At 47.8% G+C, this 19,963-nt stretch overlaps 1 protein-coding gene across 4 annotated transcripts; it reads right to left on the bottom strand.

The window, feature by feature from the left end:
* Positions 1-10,003: 10,003 nt before the first annotated feature.
* On the bottom strand, positions 10,004-19,548 carry MED8 (mediator complex subunit 8). Of its 4 annotated transcripts, XR_003256865.1 has the most exons (9): positions 19,469-19,548; positions 17,091-17,209; positions 15,888-16,032; positions 15,053-15,193; positions 14,538-14,619; positions 13,156-13,404; positions 12,483-12,584; positions 11,423-11,563; positions 10,004-10,481 (listed from the first exon to the last, which is right to left on the bottom strand). XR_003256865.1 is itself a non-coding variant. In XM_026086887.1 (8 exons), exons 1-7 carry the CDS (start codon positions 19,520-19,522, stop codon positions 12,520-12,522), a joined length of 855 nt encoding a protein of 284 aa, XP_025942672.1. In that variant the 5' UTR covers positions 19,523-19,548; the 3' UTR covers positions 10,004-10,481; positions 12,483-12,519. The 4 variants fall into 4 exon arrangements, 2 of the variants coding, with proteins under 2 accessions (XP_025942672.1, XP_025942671.1); XR_003256866.1 differs by lacking the exon at positions 12,483-12,584; XM_026086887.1 differs by lacking the exon at positions 11,423-11,563.
* Between the last annotated feature and the right edge of the window lie 415 nt (positions 19,549-19,963).

Raw genomic sequence — 19,963 nt, 5'->3', positions numbered from 1 at the left:
CCATGTGTGCCCACCCCTGCCTGCTACAAGCCCCACCCCTCTCCATAGCCACACCCACCCCACCTTAAGCCCCGCCCTGCCCCCAGGCAGTGTGGGGCCCTGTGGGCACTGTCCTGGCCTGCCCCGACCCAGCTGGTGGCCAGGGGCCGCCGACAGCACTACCGAGGGGCTGGGGCCGGGCCCGGGGCCAGCCGCGGGCCCCGCTCACCTTGGGCGGCCTCCCCGGGGCCTCGGCGGCTCCCCTGCGCCTCGGGCTGGGCTCCAGCCTCGGTGAAGCGCGGCAGCAGGACACACCTAGCGGAGTAAATCCCCCCAAAATGGGAGATTCCCACTGGCCTTACCCCGCAAACCGTCCTGGCCACCGGAGCTTCCCGCGGCCTGTCTCAGACGCTGGGCTCCGGCATCTGGGAATTTAGGCTCCTTCCCCCATTGCTTATCCTCCTCTTCCGAACATGGAGGCCGACCGGACGGGTGGGAACATCTGCCCTCCTCCGTCCTGCTGTCCTGTCTCGGCTCTCTCCGTGCTCCTCGCAGGGCCGGACGCMCTTCCCTCTGCCCTTGCTGCTCTGAGCAGGCGTGCGCCAACGAAACTTGCTGAAGGCACAGCCGTGGCAGCCATCACCTGCACAGGGGATTATCAGACTGTCAGGCGGGAAAGCCTAGAGGAACTAAGCAATAGCGAAGGAATGAAGTTCAGTGAAAGGTTACGACCTTAGGGATTAGCGAGCAGAATTTCTTCTGTACACGGTGAGACGCCGCTGCAGCTGCACCTGCAACTCCGTGTTGCATCTTTTCTGCCACCGCCAGTCCTGCAGGGTGACTGTGAGTCACCCACAGCTGGCCAAGGGAGGAAAGTTCGGCCCCACCAGGTGCTATGATCAACCAGTCTGTTCCATGAACAGCTTCTCAGTTTTCATTGCGGAAGTAGAAGTTCTCAAAATGTTGGATTTCTGTGGAACTAAAATATCTTTTAGACCATGTCTGATTTGTACAATAAGTCTGTATTTACTTATCATTCACTGAACTCATAGCTATGAGTTTATTTTGTTAAATACTCAAAACTTGCATCATGAGTTTCTCGTGCAGCAAAAACGTTGACGTTATTCAATTTGAAAATTCTGAAAGACAATTATAAATGTAAAGTTAGCACACATGTACACTTGGTCCTGCAACTCTTCAGTGGCGTCTTAGACACATAATTAGCAAATTCACCTACCGAATTATACATAAGAATTGAAAAGATGTTATCCAGTTTCCCCCACCCTTTTCTTTTTAAACCTGAAAAGCCAGGGATTTTGCATGTGGTCCAATAAAAACACTGAACTTAAAGTGAGTCTCCAACATTGTTTGAACCCTTTCTCCTCAGGGTTGGACCCTAAAGCACCGTCAACCGCATGTCAATGCTGCACACCTTCTCTGTAACTCCAAGACCAAAAATGACAAGCTGATTATGCTGACAGCTCAAAAACATCCACAAATATTTCCTGTATCACCACTGAGTAGTACTGAGGGAATGAACAGGCTTCCCTGGCCACTGAAAGTGGAGGCGTTCACTATGCAGAGCCTGCAGGACCATTAAATGCCATAACGCTGGCTCATGATTTCAACAAACCCAGATGGGCAGCTAGGCCATGGAGGAATGCACATGCTTGGCTAAGCTCAGGCTGATGTGCTGCCTCCTTCCATGGTTGATATCAACATTAGTGACTCATCTGTGCAAACTTGCATCCTGTTATTTACCCTGATTACATCATCCTGGCAGTACAGGCCAATTACCCCATCGCTGTCAATGTTACCCTCTTCCCCTTCAGTCGGAAGATGGGGAAATATTTTCAGTCCTGGAATCCGAGGTCACTAAAAGCCCCTAAAGCTACCAGGAAACAACTCAAAACATTTTTGTAGCCAGCAGACATAAAATGACCCTGCTCGAAGTCCCTGGGGTAACCTGAGGCACCAGGTTCACTTTAAAACATCACCTGGAAAAAGGCAGACAGTGAGATAAAAGTGAAGGCAAAAGCATCACCCAGAAGCTTTCTGGCACCACGGGGGTGTGCCTGGGGCACAGATGCTTTGATGGCAGATTTTCATCCTGGGATATTTGGTTGCTGGACTTTGCCTATCAGCCTGGGTAGGTAGCATGCATGACTACGTGGTTTCCTGCCAGAATGGGAATTGTGCATCTGCCACATAAAAGCCAACATCATCCCCAGCACAAACACTGACACCAAACTCCACAGGTTGGCAACATGAGCCCAACAGTGTGAGACACCCCCGGGCCTTCCGCAGACAGGTCTCACACCTGCTCTGGCCTGCTAAAGCATCTTCATTTGTTCCCGTGGTATGCAGAATAGCCTCGTGCAATAATGTTGGTGCCCAAAGCACACACCTGCTTGTCCCCCTCTGAAGGTAATTTTCCAGGCAGGCTGCAAGCACCAGACCATGTGCCACAGCATCTGCTCCTGGCACTGCAAGTTCACGCCTCATCCCCCCCTGCATAACCAGCTGGAAACAGCTGCTGACAGCAAAGCCCTGCCCGCGCGAGTTCAGCTGCTGGTGTGACAATGGCCATGGCTGCTGGAGGCAGCAGGATTGTGCATGGTCCAGGGACCACTGTGTCCGGGGTCCTGGTGCCAGCGTGGTGGGGATGGCTCTGCCCTGGGCTGCCTGGGGAAAAGGCAGCAGAGCCTCGGCAGGAGCAAAGAGCCAGAGGAGATTGAAAGCCTGGTGATGCAAGGGTGATAACCTTGCTCTTCAGTGCCTGCACCTGGAGCAATGCTTCTCCGTGCGATACACAGACAAAAGAGACTATTGCCGCAGTCCCAGAAAGGACTGATGAGAGGTTGGAAAGGGTCAGGAGATTTTGGGGGTTCAATATATGCAGGACGACCAGAGTCCTTCGTCGCCAGTACAAACATTCGTGCCTGTCCACATGCAACACATCTTGGCAGGAGATGAGGCTCTGTGAGCTCTGCCTCAGGTGGGACCCAAAAGCTGCACCACTAGCAGGAGCTTTCAAGGGTGTCTCACAGGCACATACATGCTCTTGACCAGAGAAAACATAGGTGATGAGAAAGCCCTAGGTAGTCCCCAGAGTCACCCTTTCCATTTGAAGCCATTTCATTTTGTCTTCGTGATATGGTGCCCACAGGAGTGGAGGGGCTCCAGCAGCCTGTCCCAGGCTGAGAGAGCAGCCTGGCAACTTCTCCACCCTCGGTGGTGAGTTCAGGTTACAGTCAGGTTTGGTGACTTGATGCCAGCGTGCCATGCTCTGCCACCACGTCCCAGGGCTGTCCTCCTAACGCCCTGCACTGCCATGGAGCCAATAAACCCGGAAGAAAAACACCTCCTAAGTGCCCCAGGCTGTGTGGGAGACTTTCCAAGGAAGCCTTTGCCACTACATTTACCTAAAATGGCCCCAGAGCCGCCTGCAAAGGCTGCGCAGCCCAGGACTCCCCGGTGCGGCGGCCCTGGCCGGGGGGCAGGGGGGCTGAACCCACTGCTGCTYGCTGCGCAAGGTCTCAGCCACAGAAAGGACATTGTCAGGGCAGGGGATTGTGCTGGAGAGCAGGCGGCACAAAGAGGGATTGTTTCTCTGTGAAACGAGGCCATGCTTTAGCTCCGGCCAGGGCTGGGCTTTGCCTGCCTCTTGGGGCTGTGCGCTGGAGGGGGAAGCTGCCAGCGCCGCGGTGGCTTGGGGCACCGCCGCAGCGATGGCTCAGGCACTGTCCTCCCAGGCCTGCCCAGCATTTCCCTTCTCCTTTCTCCTTCCTGCAAGTAGTCGCCTCTCCAAAAAATGTTGTGCTCATGGTGAGCATCACAAGCCTCCCTGCATCCCCTGTGCCCACCCTGTGCATGGGCCAAGCTGCTTGACCTCAGGCAAGGCACAACGGGGTGCACAGGGCACAAAGAGACAGAGGAGAGGGAGCCCCGCGCTCCACATGTGCGTTGGAGCTGCCTGCTGAGGCCACAAGGTTCATTCCTAATTTTTTAATTCCCTAGATGCAAACGATTAAGAGCGACAGTGGGAGCAGAGCCTGTGCATGAGTCGTTACCGGCTCAGCCAGGCAGGATAACCCCATCGGYGGGCGGCTCCCACAGGGATCTGGCAGCCCGGGGCTGTGGTCCTGCCACGCARCTCCCTCTGTCACGGGCCCACGTGTTCCTGCTCCTGCCGAGCCCGGCAGCTCTGCGGCATGGGGCTGCGTGCAGTGGCATGGTCACCCACTGCCCAGCGCAGCTGAGCCGCGACCTTTGGGCTGTTCTGCTGACTGGAGCAGAATGAACTGGGGCGATGATGAGCTGCRGCTGTTTCTGTCGCTGCAATGCCTGTGGGGACCTAAATACACGAAAACAAGGCAGCCAGCATGATGGCTCCTCAGCAGCACTTAAGCAGAATGCATTTCGCCGGAGGGATAGCGAGTGGCTCTGTATTAACCGCTGCCATTAGCTCTGTGGTACCCAAGGTCCCACCTCTGCTGCAGCAGAGCAGAACGTGAGAGCTCACCCACATCCTGCACAGCAGGATCCTGACTCCAGAAAGGGGACAACACCCGCAAGGAGCAACGATGCCTCTTTGGCCCAAAACACAGCCAGCAAACCCTCAATGAAAAAAAAAAAACATGCAAAACTGCSCTGGAGCACAGTCTTTATTTAGAGCTATCATACCATGAAGGACTGCAGGGCGTTAGCACCATTGCTAATTTGATGCAGAAACTGCTCCAACACTAAGATAGCAAAGGGAGAAGCCTTAAGATAAGTGGATAGATCAGTGACAGTATCTGAGTAGCATCGGCAAGATATTCGCTGCGGAAACCACAATTCTTGATCTCCTGACTTTGGAAAATATGTGTCTCAGAAAAATACATGCAGTGATCTCCTTTCTTCACAAAACACTCCCAGCACATAAACAAAAAAAAAAAAACAAAAAAAGAAAAGCATCTCCCTCAGAAAGGCCAGCCAACACACTCTGTGTTAGTCTTGAGCACTCCCTCATGTACAGGGTTTTCCCTGAACAAGTTGCAGAAGGTTATCATTAATTTTTAAGCACATATTAGCATCAAGACAACGTTCATGTATCCAGCCAGCATGCTGCACTGTCATAAGGACAATAAATACACTGTGGAGTCACATTCAGTCTGAATCATTTCTGTGGTATATGCTACAAATATGCCCAAACATCCCATCCCCTGGGTGTACGCTTACTACCACAGCATCTGTGTGAGGTACAATGTGATAACATTTTACTTCTAAGGCAGATGAAGATTGATGCACTTGGTTGAAAGGGCGAGCTCTATGGGATTTTTCCAAAGGGTCTGTATCTTTGGTTTCAGACATCAGCTATCATTAAGAATTAATCTGGCTTTCAGAGGGCTGCCAAGCTTATGGGGGGAACCCAGGGAAAAGCAGAGAGCTAGCCCAGGGGTTTGTGCTTCCCCCACTACGCAATTTTTTCTCATTTTGTGCCTTTGACTTATGAGCTGTTTTCGGGTGTTTCACTTTCCAGTTCGGAGGCATGCTCTGCCCATGTTTCCGTGGGTTTGGCCTGCCCTGTTCGAAGCGCAGGTGAAGCTGCTTTGGGAGCGATGCAGATGCTATGCTTGGCTTTTGCATTTTGGCAGCATGTGCACAATTGTGTTTCCTCTTAGCATAAAAAAAGGGATCAGACTCCCTCAGCCCAATCAGCAGAACACATTTCCTTTGGCCCCAGACACTTCTGTCAGAAAGCTCAGATCATTACAGCAAAAAATGTTCAAACCCAGCCCGTCAGCCCAAGGCGAGTCCCTGCCTCCCTGCCTTAGCTTCAGCGCTGCGAATGAAGAGCTTCAAAAGTTCCCTCCTCTTAGCTGCCCTGCTGGTCTTCTCGGCCACATCTCCCTCCCTCTGCCTGCACAGTCTCCTGGGCTCCCCCCTCAAGCCTTGCAGAGTTCGCCTCTACCATAAAGGCAAAATGACACACACTTAAAAAATGTGTAGGTTAAAAAACAAACAAAAACTTGTGTGTGCTTGTGTGTGTGTGTGTGTGTGTGTGTGTGTGTGTGTGTTTGGTTTTTTTTTTACCAAAACAAGACACCGGTATGCACTTCTCACTTGGGACTTGACAAGAAAACAAACTATGGCAGATGTTAGCTGTGCTGCTTATGGATGGAGGAGAGATACTCTGAAATGATGGCAATAAACATAACTTCACAACTTCTAGAGGAGAGACAGAGCAGAGCAGCATCAGGGCAGGCTGCAGGGAATTAGCCAGCACAGCTTAACTGCAGTACGAGGTGGGCCTGGGGGGACTGGTGATCGCAGTGCAGGAAGGAAAGGCGATAAATCGCTCTCCTGCATTTGGGAGTAAGCCAGATGAAGTACTCCTGTCACAAGGGTGAAACACTTTCCACTGAAATGGTAACTCAGGAAGAAGTTAAGCAATAGATGCATAAGGCAAATGTTAAAAATTCAGCAGGTCCAGATATTGTACATCTCTAAGTTTAAAAAAATATATATATTTTTTCTAATCTGAACTGTTAATGCTGATCTCTAATATGGCAAGGAAGACTGGAGAAGCTCCAGAGAACCAGAAGAAAGCAAATATTATGCCAGCATTTGTAAAGAATAAACAGGATGCCCTTGTAAACAGGTGTGTCAGTCATTCCTTGCAAAATAATGACTGAAAAATATGTGATCATATTGATAAAGACTTAAAGCAGAGAGATATAAATACCAATCATCAGAGCTTACAGATAATAAACTTGTCAAACTAACGCGATAGTTTTCGTGCTACTCTATATTCTTAAATATCTGAAGGACATCTGACTTGTACTGCAGCATGTGCGATCAAGGAACAAGGACATCTGCGACCTGGCCAACTGTGAGAAGAGATGCTCCCTGGGGAATTGGCACAGGCGATGTATTTCTAGCAGGAATGCTAAATAGCATAAACCCCTGGAAGGAAACGAAGGAATGACTGATAAAGCGTGCAGTCACGGGAACCGGGACATGGCCAGGAGCAGAGACACCAAGTCAGCGATCTGGAGCCATTGGGAGCRTCTGGGCAGCGGGGCTGCATGGCAAGATGTGTCCGTTGTCTGCACTGGAGCCCGAACGGTGCCCAAGGGGAGGATTTGGGGAGCTAGACTCAGCCTGGCTGGGTAAATCAGTGCCTGTGCTCTCAGCCACACTTCTGCAACCCACCTGAGGCCCAGACAGCCAGGCTGAGCTGGGGGCCAAGCCTCCTCACTGCCAAAAATATGCCACCAAGAAGAGACTGGTTCAAAAAGGCACTGGTCAAAGTCCGGGAAGACCCTGTGAGGATTCGCCATGGCAGGATGCCCTATGCGCACGGGGAGTGCTCTGAGCGCCTGCAGTGCGGCTGTGCTTTTATTCTGATATAGTGCACCAGGAGCGGAGAATCCCTGTTGGACTTACTGGCCACAGCGACAATCAGCAGACCATGAATTTCCAATGTGAGTTTGTGGGTAAAAGGCCTGTTCGTGTTCCCTGTTTACACATTCACGCACTGGCAGTGGCAGGACGAGGGGTTAAAGTAACTCTGCATTTGACATTCCTGTTCCCACAGTCAGAATACTGCGTCCGAGTCCAGTGTCCGCGGCTCCCAAAGGACACTGATAATAAGGAGGTTTGGGTGACAGCCAAAGACTGGAAAACAGAAAACATGCCTTAAAGCGAAAGGCTCTGGAAGCTCCATCCRTTCAGTCTATCATAAAGGATGAAGAAAATTGGATCATAATAATACACAAATTCCTCTCTGTGGGACCAGCAGCTCCAGGGCCCCTCCCTGGCTGAGAAGAGCCAGCCACTTAAAGGGAATTAAAAAAATACAACCTCAGTAGGTGCAGGCATTTTATAGTTACGGATAATTGACCTTTGGAACAGCCTACCAGTCACTGTAGCAGAAACATATCAGTTCAAGATCAACTGTTTTCCTAACAGCARTGCTCTAATATACATAAGAATTAACGCAGGGCAGTCGCGCCGCCTGTGTCGTACAGGAAGTTACACTGGCTGAGCCTAGCAGGCCACTCTCGCTCTATAATCTACGGAAAAAACCCTGCCTGTCTTTCCCTTCCTCCCGTCCAAGTGTGTGAAAGGTCCGGCCTGCCCCGCTGGAGGCGTTTTCGGGAGAGCCAGGTTAGCGGCGGTGGCAGGCAGCCCCCGTGAGCCGTGCTCCCGCCTGCCTCAGATCCGCAGCACGCCGGAGCCGCTGGGGCCGGGTCTGGGGGAAACTAGCTCCAAACCCCGGCTGGAAGCGCCCGAGTGGTGCTGCGAACCCCCGGCTCCTCTCTCCTGCCGCCTGGGGCCGGCCCCGCTGCGGCTGTGCTGCGCCAGGCTGGCCTCATGCCGCGCTGGCAGCAGGAGGATGGAAAAGGCATTAATTCAGAGAAGGAGCGATAGGCCAGGCGTGTTGCGCCCTTCCTGCCGGCTCTAGGCCTTGGTTACTCCAGGCAGCTCGGAAACATTTTGGTTCTGTAACGAAGCCAGTCTGGGGGGCCAAAGCGAAGCAACATCCCAGTGCTGTGACTCCAAGCACAACTGGAGACCACAGACCACGAGTGCCAGGGGTCTGACACAAGCTCCTCTGACAGTTTTCTGTTTTCCTTCCCAGCCAAAGCAGGGATGTGAGGTAGAGCAGGGAACAGCAATCCATGTGGTGCTCAGCCTGTCACAGGGCACAGCTCTGTGGGCTCCTCTGGGCTATCCTCAGCTTCAGGCATGGCACAAAACCCTCACAGCAGAGCCAGCAGCGTCTCTGCCTTCACACCAGCTCCCTGCAAGAGTCAACAGCTCCAAGGAGAGCCTGTGTGTGTCAGGAGCAAAAAGTAGACACATCAGTCTGGCTGGGCTGTTGCTATCACGGACATGTAGCTGGGCTCTTTGTGCGGGAGCTGCTTTGCTTACCTATGAGCTGTTTGTACTTCTAGCTGAACTTTCTACTTCCCGGCTCACTGCTTTTCAAGCCACAAGCTGCAGAACCTCAGTAAAACAAAGACTTCTAAGGGGCTACAAAATGTAACCTGGCAAAGCATCTCCTGGTGAACAGGCTTAAATTCACTACAGGGTCCATGCCTCCACTAGGCAATTTCCAGGTTCTGCAAATCAAAATGGGCTGACATCTACTGCCCAAGTCACAGTTTTGTGGAAGGTTTAGGTTTGGGAGAACAGTCCACAGCCTCCACAAATAAGATGGATCTGATTAGCTCAGAGACAAGCAGTGCAGGAGCAGCTGCAGGCTGTATCTGTTGAGTGGAGATTTCCTCACCCTTAAGACTGCTGACAGATGCTATTGAGTAAAATACAGTACTGGCTTTCACCACAAGTCAAAAGGGAAGTCCAAGCAAAAGCAGCAAGAGGAGAGCTGGTTGTCTTTAGGGTAGTGCTGTACGTACTGACATGGTTTGTGGGCATGCATCTGCACCCTTTATTCTCAGAGGAATCTTTCACTGGGCAGATTGTACATTACAGCTCAAAGACAGAATGTAGAACAGGGACAGCTTCATAATGTCCAGTTCCAAAGAGAAATGGGCCAGATTTTTACAGCCTGGCTAATTCAGGGGTGGCACAGCCCAGAGCAGAATGAAATACCTCTCTGAAGAAGGGGATTAATCCTGAAGTAGCTAAGAAATTTTATAGGAACACAGAAGCAGAGAATTACAGAAGTGAAATCAGATCCAGCTGAGACTTGCAGCAGCATCAGAATACAAAAGCTCTGTGCTGTTCCTGAAATGCTGCTCCTGTTGTGGGTCTTGTAATGGTCTTTCCCAGTACTTGGCTTTCTGGGGAATAGTCATAATGGATTTACAATGAACAAGATGTTTACTGCTTGTGTTTGTACCCTGCTGACTCACTTTATAACAGCTCTGTATGCATAAGGCCATAGCTCCAGCACTCAGCTGCCAACATTTCTTGTGTATTTTAGACTGGAGATGCTCTACAGCCTTATTCAAAGGAAAGTGAGACTCCTTATGACCTGAGAGGCAGACACCAATGTCACACTGTGTACAGAACATGGTCTTTATTCGACAACAGGGAGTAAAGGAGGAACGTCTTTTCTGAATCAACAAACAGAAACCAGGAGAAGAGTGCTCCATGCAGCTCTTCAGGTTCTGTATCAGGAAAGAGCAGGAGTCCTCTCGACCAGACCTGAAGAAGATGGGATCAATACCAGAAGTAAAGTCCACTGCTCTGGCTGAACAGGGGAGTTCTCATCCCTGGGAGACATAGTCACTAGTAGCTCTGCACAAACCACTTAGCACTAAATAAAATCAAGGGAGGGGTCTTACAATCCCCAGCTCCCTGGATATGGCATGGGGGTATGTGAAGACTCAGAAGTCCTAGAAGGAAGCCAGGTGTGGTGGCTGCAGCAGGAACAATGCTGGTAACTGCTATTCCCTGGGTCTGGTTCATCTCAGCTCATCTCTGATATGGATGCATTGAGGCAGATTTGATGTTTGTTTTTATGCCACTCGGCATCTTTCCTGGAGAGATAAAAGAAAAAGCAGTGCTGAATCAGAAAGGACTTTTGCTGAGGATTATGCAAGGAGCACAACAGCCCTGTCAGGGCTTCTGTTCCACTCCATGTACTACACTAGGCTTACTTGCTACAGCATCTTTAACACAATCAATCTCTCTTACAAATTATTGAGAAATCTGTTGAGAAATCTCCCTGAAATTTCCTGTCAGTTTTTTTTTCCCCTACTTAATTCTATCCTTGGCCCATCCTAATCCTGATCAAGCCTTTCTTATTGCCAGGAGGCTCCTACGGGACTGTGGGACTTTTCAGGCTCACAGAAGTTGCTGATAGCAGCACCGAGWTAAGAATGCAGACTGCTCCCCACTTCCATTCCAGAGAGGCAAACCCAAGAACCTGTATCCTCTTCAGTATAACATTATTTATAGTCAGTGCATATATTTAAATTACTAAACCTCTCTCAGATCTCTTTGTTTCTCTTAACCACCTCTTGGGCATTATTATTCTTTGTTGATACGGGTCACACATGGGAGTGTGCTCAAAAACATCATATAGACAGCTTAGGGTAAGTGTACCGTGCCAGACAAAACTAAGCTGATCAGAAAAATAAACAAAAGGACAGTGATTAAAGAGCAGCACACAGGGATATTCAAAGGACACTCCTTCAGAAAGTGGAATGTGTACCCAAATTAGAACAGAGGGGAAAAAAAAAAAACCTTCTGAGAATTAAAACTATAGTGTGGCTTGACAAAAAAAAAAAAAAAAGATTTGATGAAGAACTGGCTAACAGAATAAAGATTATTAAACTTTTTCAAACACATCCGAGGCAGGTGACTGCCTGCAATGAGTTGGCAGGTAATCTGACATCATGTCAGTGCTTGCTAACAATCAGTAGACAAATACTGTTAGATCTCCAAAAGAAAAAGTGAACAGGACTGTATGGTTCACCGATATCTGGAATGCTCTGAGCAGTTGTGGTCCTCTCAGCCTTGAAAACATGCAGAAGAGGTGCAGGAAAGAGACAAGGATGGTCCAAATTATATAATAATTTTCAGACAACCACGTATTTAATAGACTGGGATTCATTAGCTGGAAAAAAAAAAAAGATGGACAAAGGGAAGACAATACCTCAGACTTCCAAAAAATTAAAACTAGTATGGAGAAGGTAAATGAGAAAGGGTTATTCACTGTTTCTCACAACACGAGTAAAAAGGAAACAACCAATGAACTTATCAGGCAAAAGATTTAAAAACAAAAAGGAAATTATTTTAAGCAAAACTTGCAATAAAACTATGGGACATACTGCCACAGGCATTGTAGAAGTCAAAATTGTAATTCAGAAAGTGACTACAGAAATTCATGGCTATTATACCCACTGGTCTCAAAGCAAACTCTAGCTCAAAATATCCCTAAACAGTGACTGCTGAAGGTGTCTCCCAAGGTATACTTTGTTCTTATATTCTTTCAGCCTCCACTTTTGGCCATCATCAGGAATTGGATGATGGGATAGAGGGACTTTCAGCCAAACCCAGTACAGCTGCTTTTATCAAAAGGGAACTCCAGGGTATCATAGGCTAGACAAATACTCTTGTTACCACTGTGCTCAGCTCAATGCACAGAAGCAACTGTCTTCTCATCCTGGAGACGATGTCAGTGGGTACACAGCCAAAAATCACAGGAGCCTTCTTTGTTTCCACATCACAGTGGAAATTACTTTCTAACTCTAACATAAATACATCATTAACTTAGGATTAATATTGTTGCTCAAGTTCATTTCTGAACAACACAGTCATTATGCAGGCAAGAAAACTCCAATTAAAATATCCGATATCCAGAATCCCAATTAACATGAACATAAGAATAACACCACAAGGTTAGGTCTGCAGGTCCCCCAGGTCACACCCATTTCTGACAGCATCTCATGATTATTAGCTGTTCACTGATTTTTCATGCAGAAATGTACCTACTTACTTTTCTATTCCATATAAACTTTGTGTCTATCACTCACTTGGGCAATGTGAGTCTACAGTTTCATTATCCAGTATTCAGAAAAGTATCTCCTTTTTGTCCCAAACCCGTGAGCTGATATTTTCATTGGTGCACTTCCTTCCTGTATCATGGGAAATTGTAAACCATCATTCCCCATTCACCTGCTCTATACAGTTTGAGATTTTATAGACTTCCATACATTCTTCTCCCTTCCCCCAAACTCTCTCTTTTCCAGGATGAAATGTCATAGCTTTCTGAAGTCTTCCCTTATATGAAAGCCTTTCCAGACCTTTGACCATTTTGTCACCCTTCCCTGAGCCTTTCCAGTTCTATTATAACTTTTTTACAAAGAGGAAAGATCAGAACTGCATATAATATTGCAGATGTGGGTGCCCAATAGATTTATACAACAGCCTTATTATAATAGTTCCTAACACTCAGTTTACAATTTTGGCTCCAGCTGAACATCTAATTGATGTCTTTACAGAACAATTATGTCATGTATCTATTTCCCAAATACAAGTAAGTACGTTAGAGTCCATGCACTGGATATATAAAGTTGAACTGCTTTTTGCCCATGTGTTTCACTTCACATTTAATAGAAACGTAATCTGCTGTTATTAAACCCAGTCATTTAGTATATGCTATTGTTCCCTACATTTCTATCACACTCAGACACACTATTTATTTACCTGGTTGTCCTGCTTGTGTCATCTGCACTCCTGCCATCATTGGCTGCTGCTGAGCCGGTGCACCTGACATTGGGACCTGCTGCATGCCTGAAGCCCCTGCAATGATTGCACCAGCTCCTGGTTGACCTGACTGGACAGATGCCCCTGAGCCAGGGGGTCGCCGGTTTGACAGTCCCTTCCCAAAGGCTATAGCTGCTACCAGAGCATTGGTATCTGCCGGGTTGAAAGTCTGCTTGTTCTGTCGTAAACCTGTAGAAAAAGAAATGGTTTTTGGAGCATTCTGGCAAAGAAGTCTGAAAATTAGCTTAGCTGGTCCTGAATTTACTTTTCTGATAGTTTGGTGCATGTGATAGAGATCAGCCTCTAACAGTTTGTCCCACAAGAGTCTCAGCAGGATCAAAGAAGCTGCAAAATCCAGGGACAGTGAGGTTCCAAGAGCTTTCCCACCAAGAGCAGAGCATACACTGCTCAGGGGAGGAGGGCAGAGGAAGCCACCTCCTCCACACCATAAGGATGCCTCAGCTAAAGGCTCTTCCATGTCAAGTCCTATGGCAGGTAACAAGCACCAAGTTTTAGATATTCAAAGGCAACAATCCCCTTTCTGTGGCTCTTGAGCAGCACAGTGTTGATAAGAGCATCCTGTGACTCTTAAATTCTGTTTTCCACAAATACATTTCTTTGGGCTGTGACAGTGAGTTTGATGTTGCTTGCAGTGGGTCTGCGCTAAAAACCTTTCTTATGGAGAACTCTGAGCTATCTGCTCAGAAAACTTTTGGGTCAGCAATGCAGGACTAATCATATATGTCTCTGTGATAGTGCTGCTATTTCTCTCCATTTCTAAAGGGAGAAGTGATGTGGTAGTGACTATTTTTAAATAAAAGGACTGCCTCCAGCAGCCTCCGTTCATACGTCCTTGAATTATCAGTTTCATTGCTGCTTTGCAAAGAATGTACCTCCACACATATGCAACAGGCCAAGGCAAACCTGTTAGCCACCTACCATGCGATTGCATTTTCACAACTATTTTAATCCATGTTGATCAAGATGTTTTCTTGGTAAACACTGAAGATAGCACTTATCATCTCCTTGAAGGGGCGTATGGCAAAGGGTTGGAATGACTTTCTGCCACACATAGGTCACACAGCACAGTGCTAAGAACAAGTAAAACACACCCCACCCACAGGATGACTTTTCAAATAAGGGAGCTACAGGACAGCCAATCTTGCATCTTCCTGAACATTTTCATCTGTACTGCTCATCTGCATTCCCCATACTTTAGGCTCTCCGCTTTTCCCATTCTGCCACTGCTCTCTCAAGCTTGCTCCTTGGACCCTTCTCTCAAGCTTGCTGCTTGGACCCTGTACCCCACTTCCACTTCATACCTCCACTTTCAGATTCACGCTCCTCCTTGCTGATTTTCTCCAGCAGATTTGAGCACATTTTGTTCAGACTTTGGATCTGTTTCTGCAAAATGAAGATAATTGGAAACCATCAGGATACCTCCAACCCAGTACAAACCAGCAAGGTAAGTGAACAAGCTTTCTCTTCTCCAGGGTCTGTGTAATTAAACATAAGCACTTTAGTAGCAGAGCCTAGAGCACCCCATTCTAGCGTATGCAGGAGGGGACTATGAGGAGGGGATAGCTTTTGCCTTTCTCTGACTGGTCTGATGGCACTTCCTGCAGAACAGGAAGCAGGCTGCATACGCTTGCTTTGGGAGCCTGCGGACGAACTCAAACTTTGGGGTCAGCTGGAGGAATCTCAGACAGAAAAGGACATAGAAAACAGAGAACTGTCAGATGGAAGGGTGAAAGAGGCAGAACACTGGAGCCAGAGAAGCAGGGAACTTTGTGCCCTTGGACTAAGAGACAAAAGCATCAAACTCTTCTTCCCCTACCTGTGCCACATCAGGGCTGATTCGAGCTGCATCTGTGATCAGCTGCTTCTCCTGCTCCTCCACTTCGGGGTCAGGCTTAGTTCGAAGATGGTCAGGCACCACCTCATGGCTGAACACCGGCACACGTCCCTCTGTCTGCCGCTGCAATAGTTGGACAAGCCACACTCAGAGCCCCCTTCTCCAGCCCGACACTCAAACCGCTCAGGACCGGAGCATGGGCCATGGTACAGGAACAAGGCTAGCAGCATGCTGAAGGGAAAACCTTGATCCATAGAGCATTAGGAAGTTTAAACTATTTGTCTAGGAATTTGCACTGTGTCCGTTTAGTCAGAACATGCCACGGGGGTCTGCAGTGCTGTCCCACCTGCTGCCTGCTAGCACGGCCACAATCAGTTGAAATGTTTTCACACTCAGAGACTAAATCTTGCCAGTGCACACTGTAGGTTCTGTAACGCACCCCGTGTTAGTCTGATGACAAACAATGCAAAGCTAGGTGCAGATGTCTGACAGAAACAGCACAACTATGGCAGAGAAAATAAAGAGCTTGTGAGGAGACATCCCGATTACACAAGGGGACACTACAGCTCCTCAGGCCCTGACATCATGAAAATAATATATTTATGAACAGGAACACCTCCTGTAAAGTGTATCCAGAGCAAATGTTTGTAGGGGAAAGCTCCCCAGCAAAGCAGCTCCCAGGCAGAACAGTTCATCACCTTTTCTTTCTCTACACTGAGAGCTGAGGAAAGGCCAAGCACAAGGAATAGCAAGCTGGAGCAGGTACACAAGCACATTCCGATACTCCAGGGCCATCATTCAGAGGGAAGTTTCTTACCATGATCTCCTCATCACGATCTGGAGACAGCACTAGGGGTATGATAACCTGGTTTCGCAATAGTGGGGTCTTCTCATGCTTCAGCACTTTATTCAAGGTGTTCAGCTGTCCTGAGAGCAACGCAAAGCTGTCCAGAACTGAAGGCCTGGGAAAATAAAGAGGACAGAACATGGAAAAGGATACTAGAGATGGCCTTTACTTGTTCTTCACTCAAATAGCCGGGAAGTGAGGAAATAGCATTAGCATTCCTCTAGTGAGTCTACTCCAGAGAGTAAAGAGTAAAACCTGGGGCTGAATGCGCATGGACAAATCTCAGTCCCCAGAGACAATGCTGCTAACAGCTTAGGGACATTGTGGGTACCACTGGAAGGGTCAGGTGTTTGGGATGTCAGCAGCCTACACAGAAGCAATGCTTTCCTTATCACTGTAACTCTCCCAGTACAATCCTAAAGCAAGGTCTGAGAGACAATTTAACTCCCAAGCAGTACAGTCAGAAGAGACACTATTTGTAGCTTGGTTATTCAGACTAACTGATAATGAAGCAAAATAGTGGATAATCTCATCAGGGAAGTCTCCTTCAGCTTGTTTTCCTCCAGGGATTCGCCACTTCTCCTGCCTTCTGCAACACTAACTATAAATGCTAACTGCCTTTGAAGCTCTGCTGCAGTGGCAGACACTGTGTAAGATGCTCCACGGTTTATTAAGCTGCAGATACATCATCCTTATGCTCCTTCAGGAAGAGAATGTGACCCTGCAAGTCTCTCAAACTATCTGGTAAAATATGTAGAACCAGCATACAGGTACAAGAACTCTGTTTATACCAGAGCCAGAAAAAGTCAGAAAAGTCAAGAGATACAGAAAGATCAGCTGCTCATTTTATAGCATACGCAGCTCTGAAAGATATTCCGTCCAAGAAGTTTCCAGTCACCATGGACACAAGCGACTACATGAGTTACCATAAAAGTGCCCAGGTTAAAAGGTGTTGGCATGACCCTATTGCTGTATAGTGCAGAACAAATGTTTTTCAGCTCTTTTGCTAGTGGAAGATGTTAAGTGGTTCCACCAGTATAAATGTGAAAAGCAAATTTAAGCGTACTGACAATAGGTTAGTGGGTTTTAATTATACTTTGCGGTCGTTAGAGCAGACTCTGAAACAGCTTTGGCAGTGATGGACAGTGCCTCCAGGTCTGTGAGAGGCCTTACCATGTGAGTCGGTCATACTCGTTCTCCAGCTTGTAGATAAAACTGACCAAGGAGTTCTTCAGGTCGGCCACCTGGCTGATGAGCGCCTCCAGGGTCAGCTCCAGCTGCTTTTCCTCTCTCTAAAAAAGTCAGGAAAGACAGGGATGAGGACAAAGCTTGCCACCTTTCCAAGGATCAGAGGGGTCCACTTGCATGTATTCATAGCCCTCCTATACACAGACCCCTCTTCGAGGGAAAGAAACAGAGATCCTAGAAATAAAAATCCTGTATTCTCACGCCAACCTCTTCTCCTTTGGTGAGAACACTCAGGCAAGAGACAAACCCTGAGCTGGCTGTCCTCATTAAGATCCAGATCAGCACAGTGAAGATATCACTTGCATTTTCTTTTTACCGCCTCAGACAGTGTCATCAGAGTTAGCTCATGCCACGTTTGTGAGCTGTTTAAGCTAGCCCAGCTCTAGGTAGATTAGCATACAGAACCTGGACACACACACAGGTCATCTCCTGCCTTTTGCCTGAACTGCACTCATCAAATAGCTTTTCCACCAGCATTCCTGGGTGAGGGAGGATGGCAACAAGCAAAGTATCAGAGCACAGGGAATCAATTGCCGAAGATACCAAGACAGATCCTTGACTCTTGCAAAAACCCTTTAGAATCTTATCTATTCTTACTTATTCATACAACAGAAGAGTTGTGCAAAATATAATTAAAGTTCCAGCCCTAATAAACTGCTAATGTAAGTCAAGGACAGAATAATAATCCACCTGGAGGGTGGAACAATGCAATCAAATAACAGAAAGAGAATGCCAATTAGGAAAGCAGATAGGGTGAATCAGTCTGTTTACATGCTTGCTATGAGGTTTGTTGTTGTTCTGTTTAAATGAACTGGACTAGCATGAGCTTCACTGAAGGGATTATCAGGTATCTTCTATGTTCATGAGAACATGAGATTATTCTATTTAATTTATTATCTGGCAAGAACGTAAAAGGTTTCTTTAGAAAACGCTGACTTTTTCACTTTTTAGTGAGACTTCACTTCACTTAACCACCTTCAAAAAAAAGGCTGAGTCAACTTTGGTAGAATCCGATCCCTAGCCCTTGAAGCGAATTGCTGCATGTTGCATCTGAAGGTCAAAGCACTATAACTCTCCTCCATCTTGTGATGGTACTAGTCAGTTCCTGTGCAATTAAGAAATGAGTCTATAACTTGTTGTGTGCACTGTGTTTGTGCAAGATAATAAATCAATGACTGTATTATAAGTTGGGCTGATAGCCAGTGTTTTATTGCAGAGGTGCCAGGCATATGCATCTAAGGCAATTCATCTGGCCCACTGCCTGTGCTTATCCAAGAAGCCCTCAAGAGAATGAATGAAACCATATTGCACACACATTGGTCTCACAGCAGCGTCTCCTCCAAAGGCTCTCTCCAAAGCCATTAAGGGCAGGAAGCAGATGTAAGCACTGTGACACATATACGCAATAAGATCAGTGTTTCCAAGTGCTGTACCTATCACAGGTGTACAATATATTCAAGCAGTGCTTTAGGGAGTTTGTTATACAATACTAGATTACCCCAAGGTAGTAAAGAGAGGGCTTATGGCAGGGGTTGCCGAAGGACCTCCTGATACCGAGTGACTGGGAGGTAAAGGTTAAATTCAGTGTAGGTAAACATAAAGCAATGCATGTGGCAAAACAAAGAAAAAAAGAATCTAGCTCTTCATAAACAATGACATTCTCTGAACTGATAACATTATCACCCAAAAACCAATGGAGCATCCTCTAAAAACATCTGCCCAAAGTTCAAGAATCAGTCAAGGAAACAAAAGCAATAACAGGATTTATTTGGAAAGGAACATAAAACTAAGCATCGTTATATCACTGTATAAATGTATGCTTTATTTGCATCTTGAATGTTGTGTGTAACTCTTGTCCTTCTATCTCAGAAAGGATATAGCAGGAATATGTACAAAGAAAAGCAACAAGGATGATTGAAGACATGTGTCAGCTTCTATAGGAACAGCAGTTAAACACAGAAAAGAGACCAGTTTGTGTGAGTGGCAGAAAAGAGGAGGAGAGACAATATACGAGGAATTGCATGACAATACATTTTCACCTTCTTTTCTGGTATGACAACTAGGAGACTTAAATGAAACCAGGAGGTAGCAGACTCAAACAAACCAAAGGAGATGATTCTTTACAACCCGTTAACCTGCCATTAACCTGTGCAACTCTTTTCCATTGGACATTATGGATGCTAAAAATTCACCAAGGTTCTGCAAGTAACTAGATCCTTCTTCCATGAAGGAAAGCTCATCAAAAACTATTAAACACGAGGGATATTCTAGCAACAGTTTGCACAGAACAGCTTCAAGCTTACTCTGCTCTCACAGTTTTTCCTGGGCACCTGCTCCTTCCCTAGTGTCAAAGCCATGATGCAGGGGTAAGACGGACCTTTGGCCCAACCTGGGCCACTCTCACCAAAGGCTGCACCTACTGCTGAGAGAGGGCAAGAGACTCAATCACGTATACATATACTCAGTCTACATGCATGCAGCAAAAGGCGGTTACTGCATAGGAAAGCACTGGACCAAGAGCTCAAGCGCCAGGCCGGTCTCTCACAGAGGCACACCGCGGCTGGCCTCTGACAGGCGGCGACCAAGGCGGAGAGCTGCTGCCCGCCCGCCGGCGGCTCAGCACGACGCAGCCGAGCGGCGACGCGGAGCAGGAGCTGCGTTTGGTAAGCGAGACCTGACTGCGGTCGGCTGCCCGGCCAGAAGCCGCGGCCAGCGCTGCCGCCTCGCACCGCCCCGGAGCGGCGGGAAGCCGAGGCCGAGCGCGGGCGACGAACGCCGCGCTCGGGCCTGCGCAGAGC

The sequence above is a fragment of the Apteryx rowi genome, unplaced genomic scaffold (assembly GCF_003343035.1).
Source record: "Apteryx rowi isolate R43461 unplaced genomic scaffold, aptRow1 scaffold_7, whole genome shotgun sequence".
Lineage (NCBI taxonomy): Eukaryota > Metazoa > Chordata > Aves > Apterygiformes > Apterygidae > Apteryx > Apteryx rowi.
This window is presented reverse-complemented; position numbering and strand designations above follow the sequence as displayed.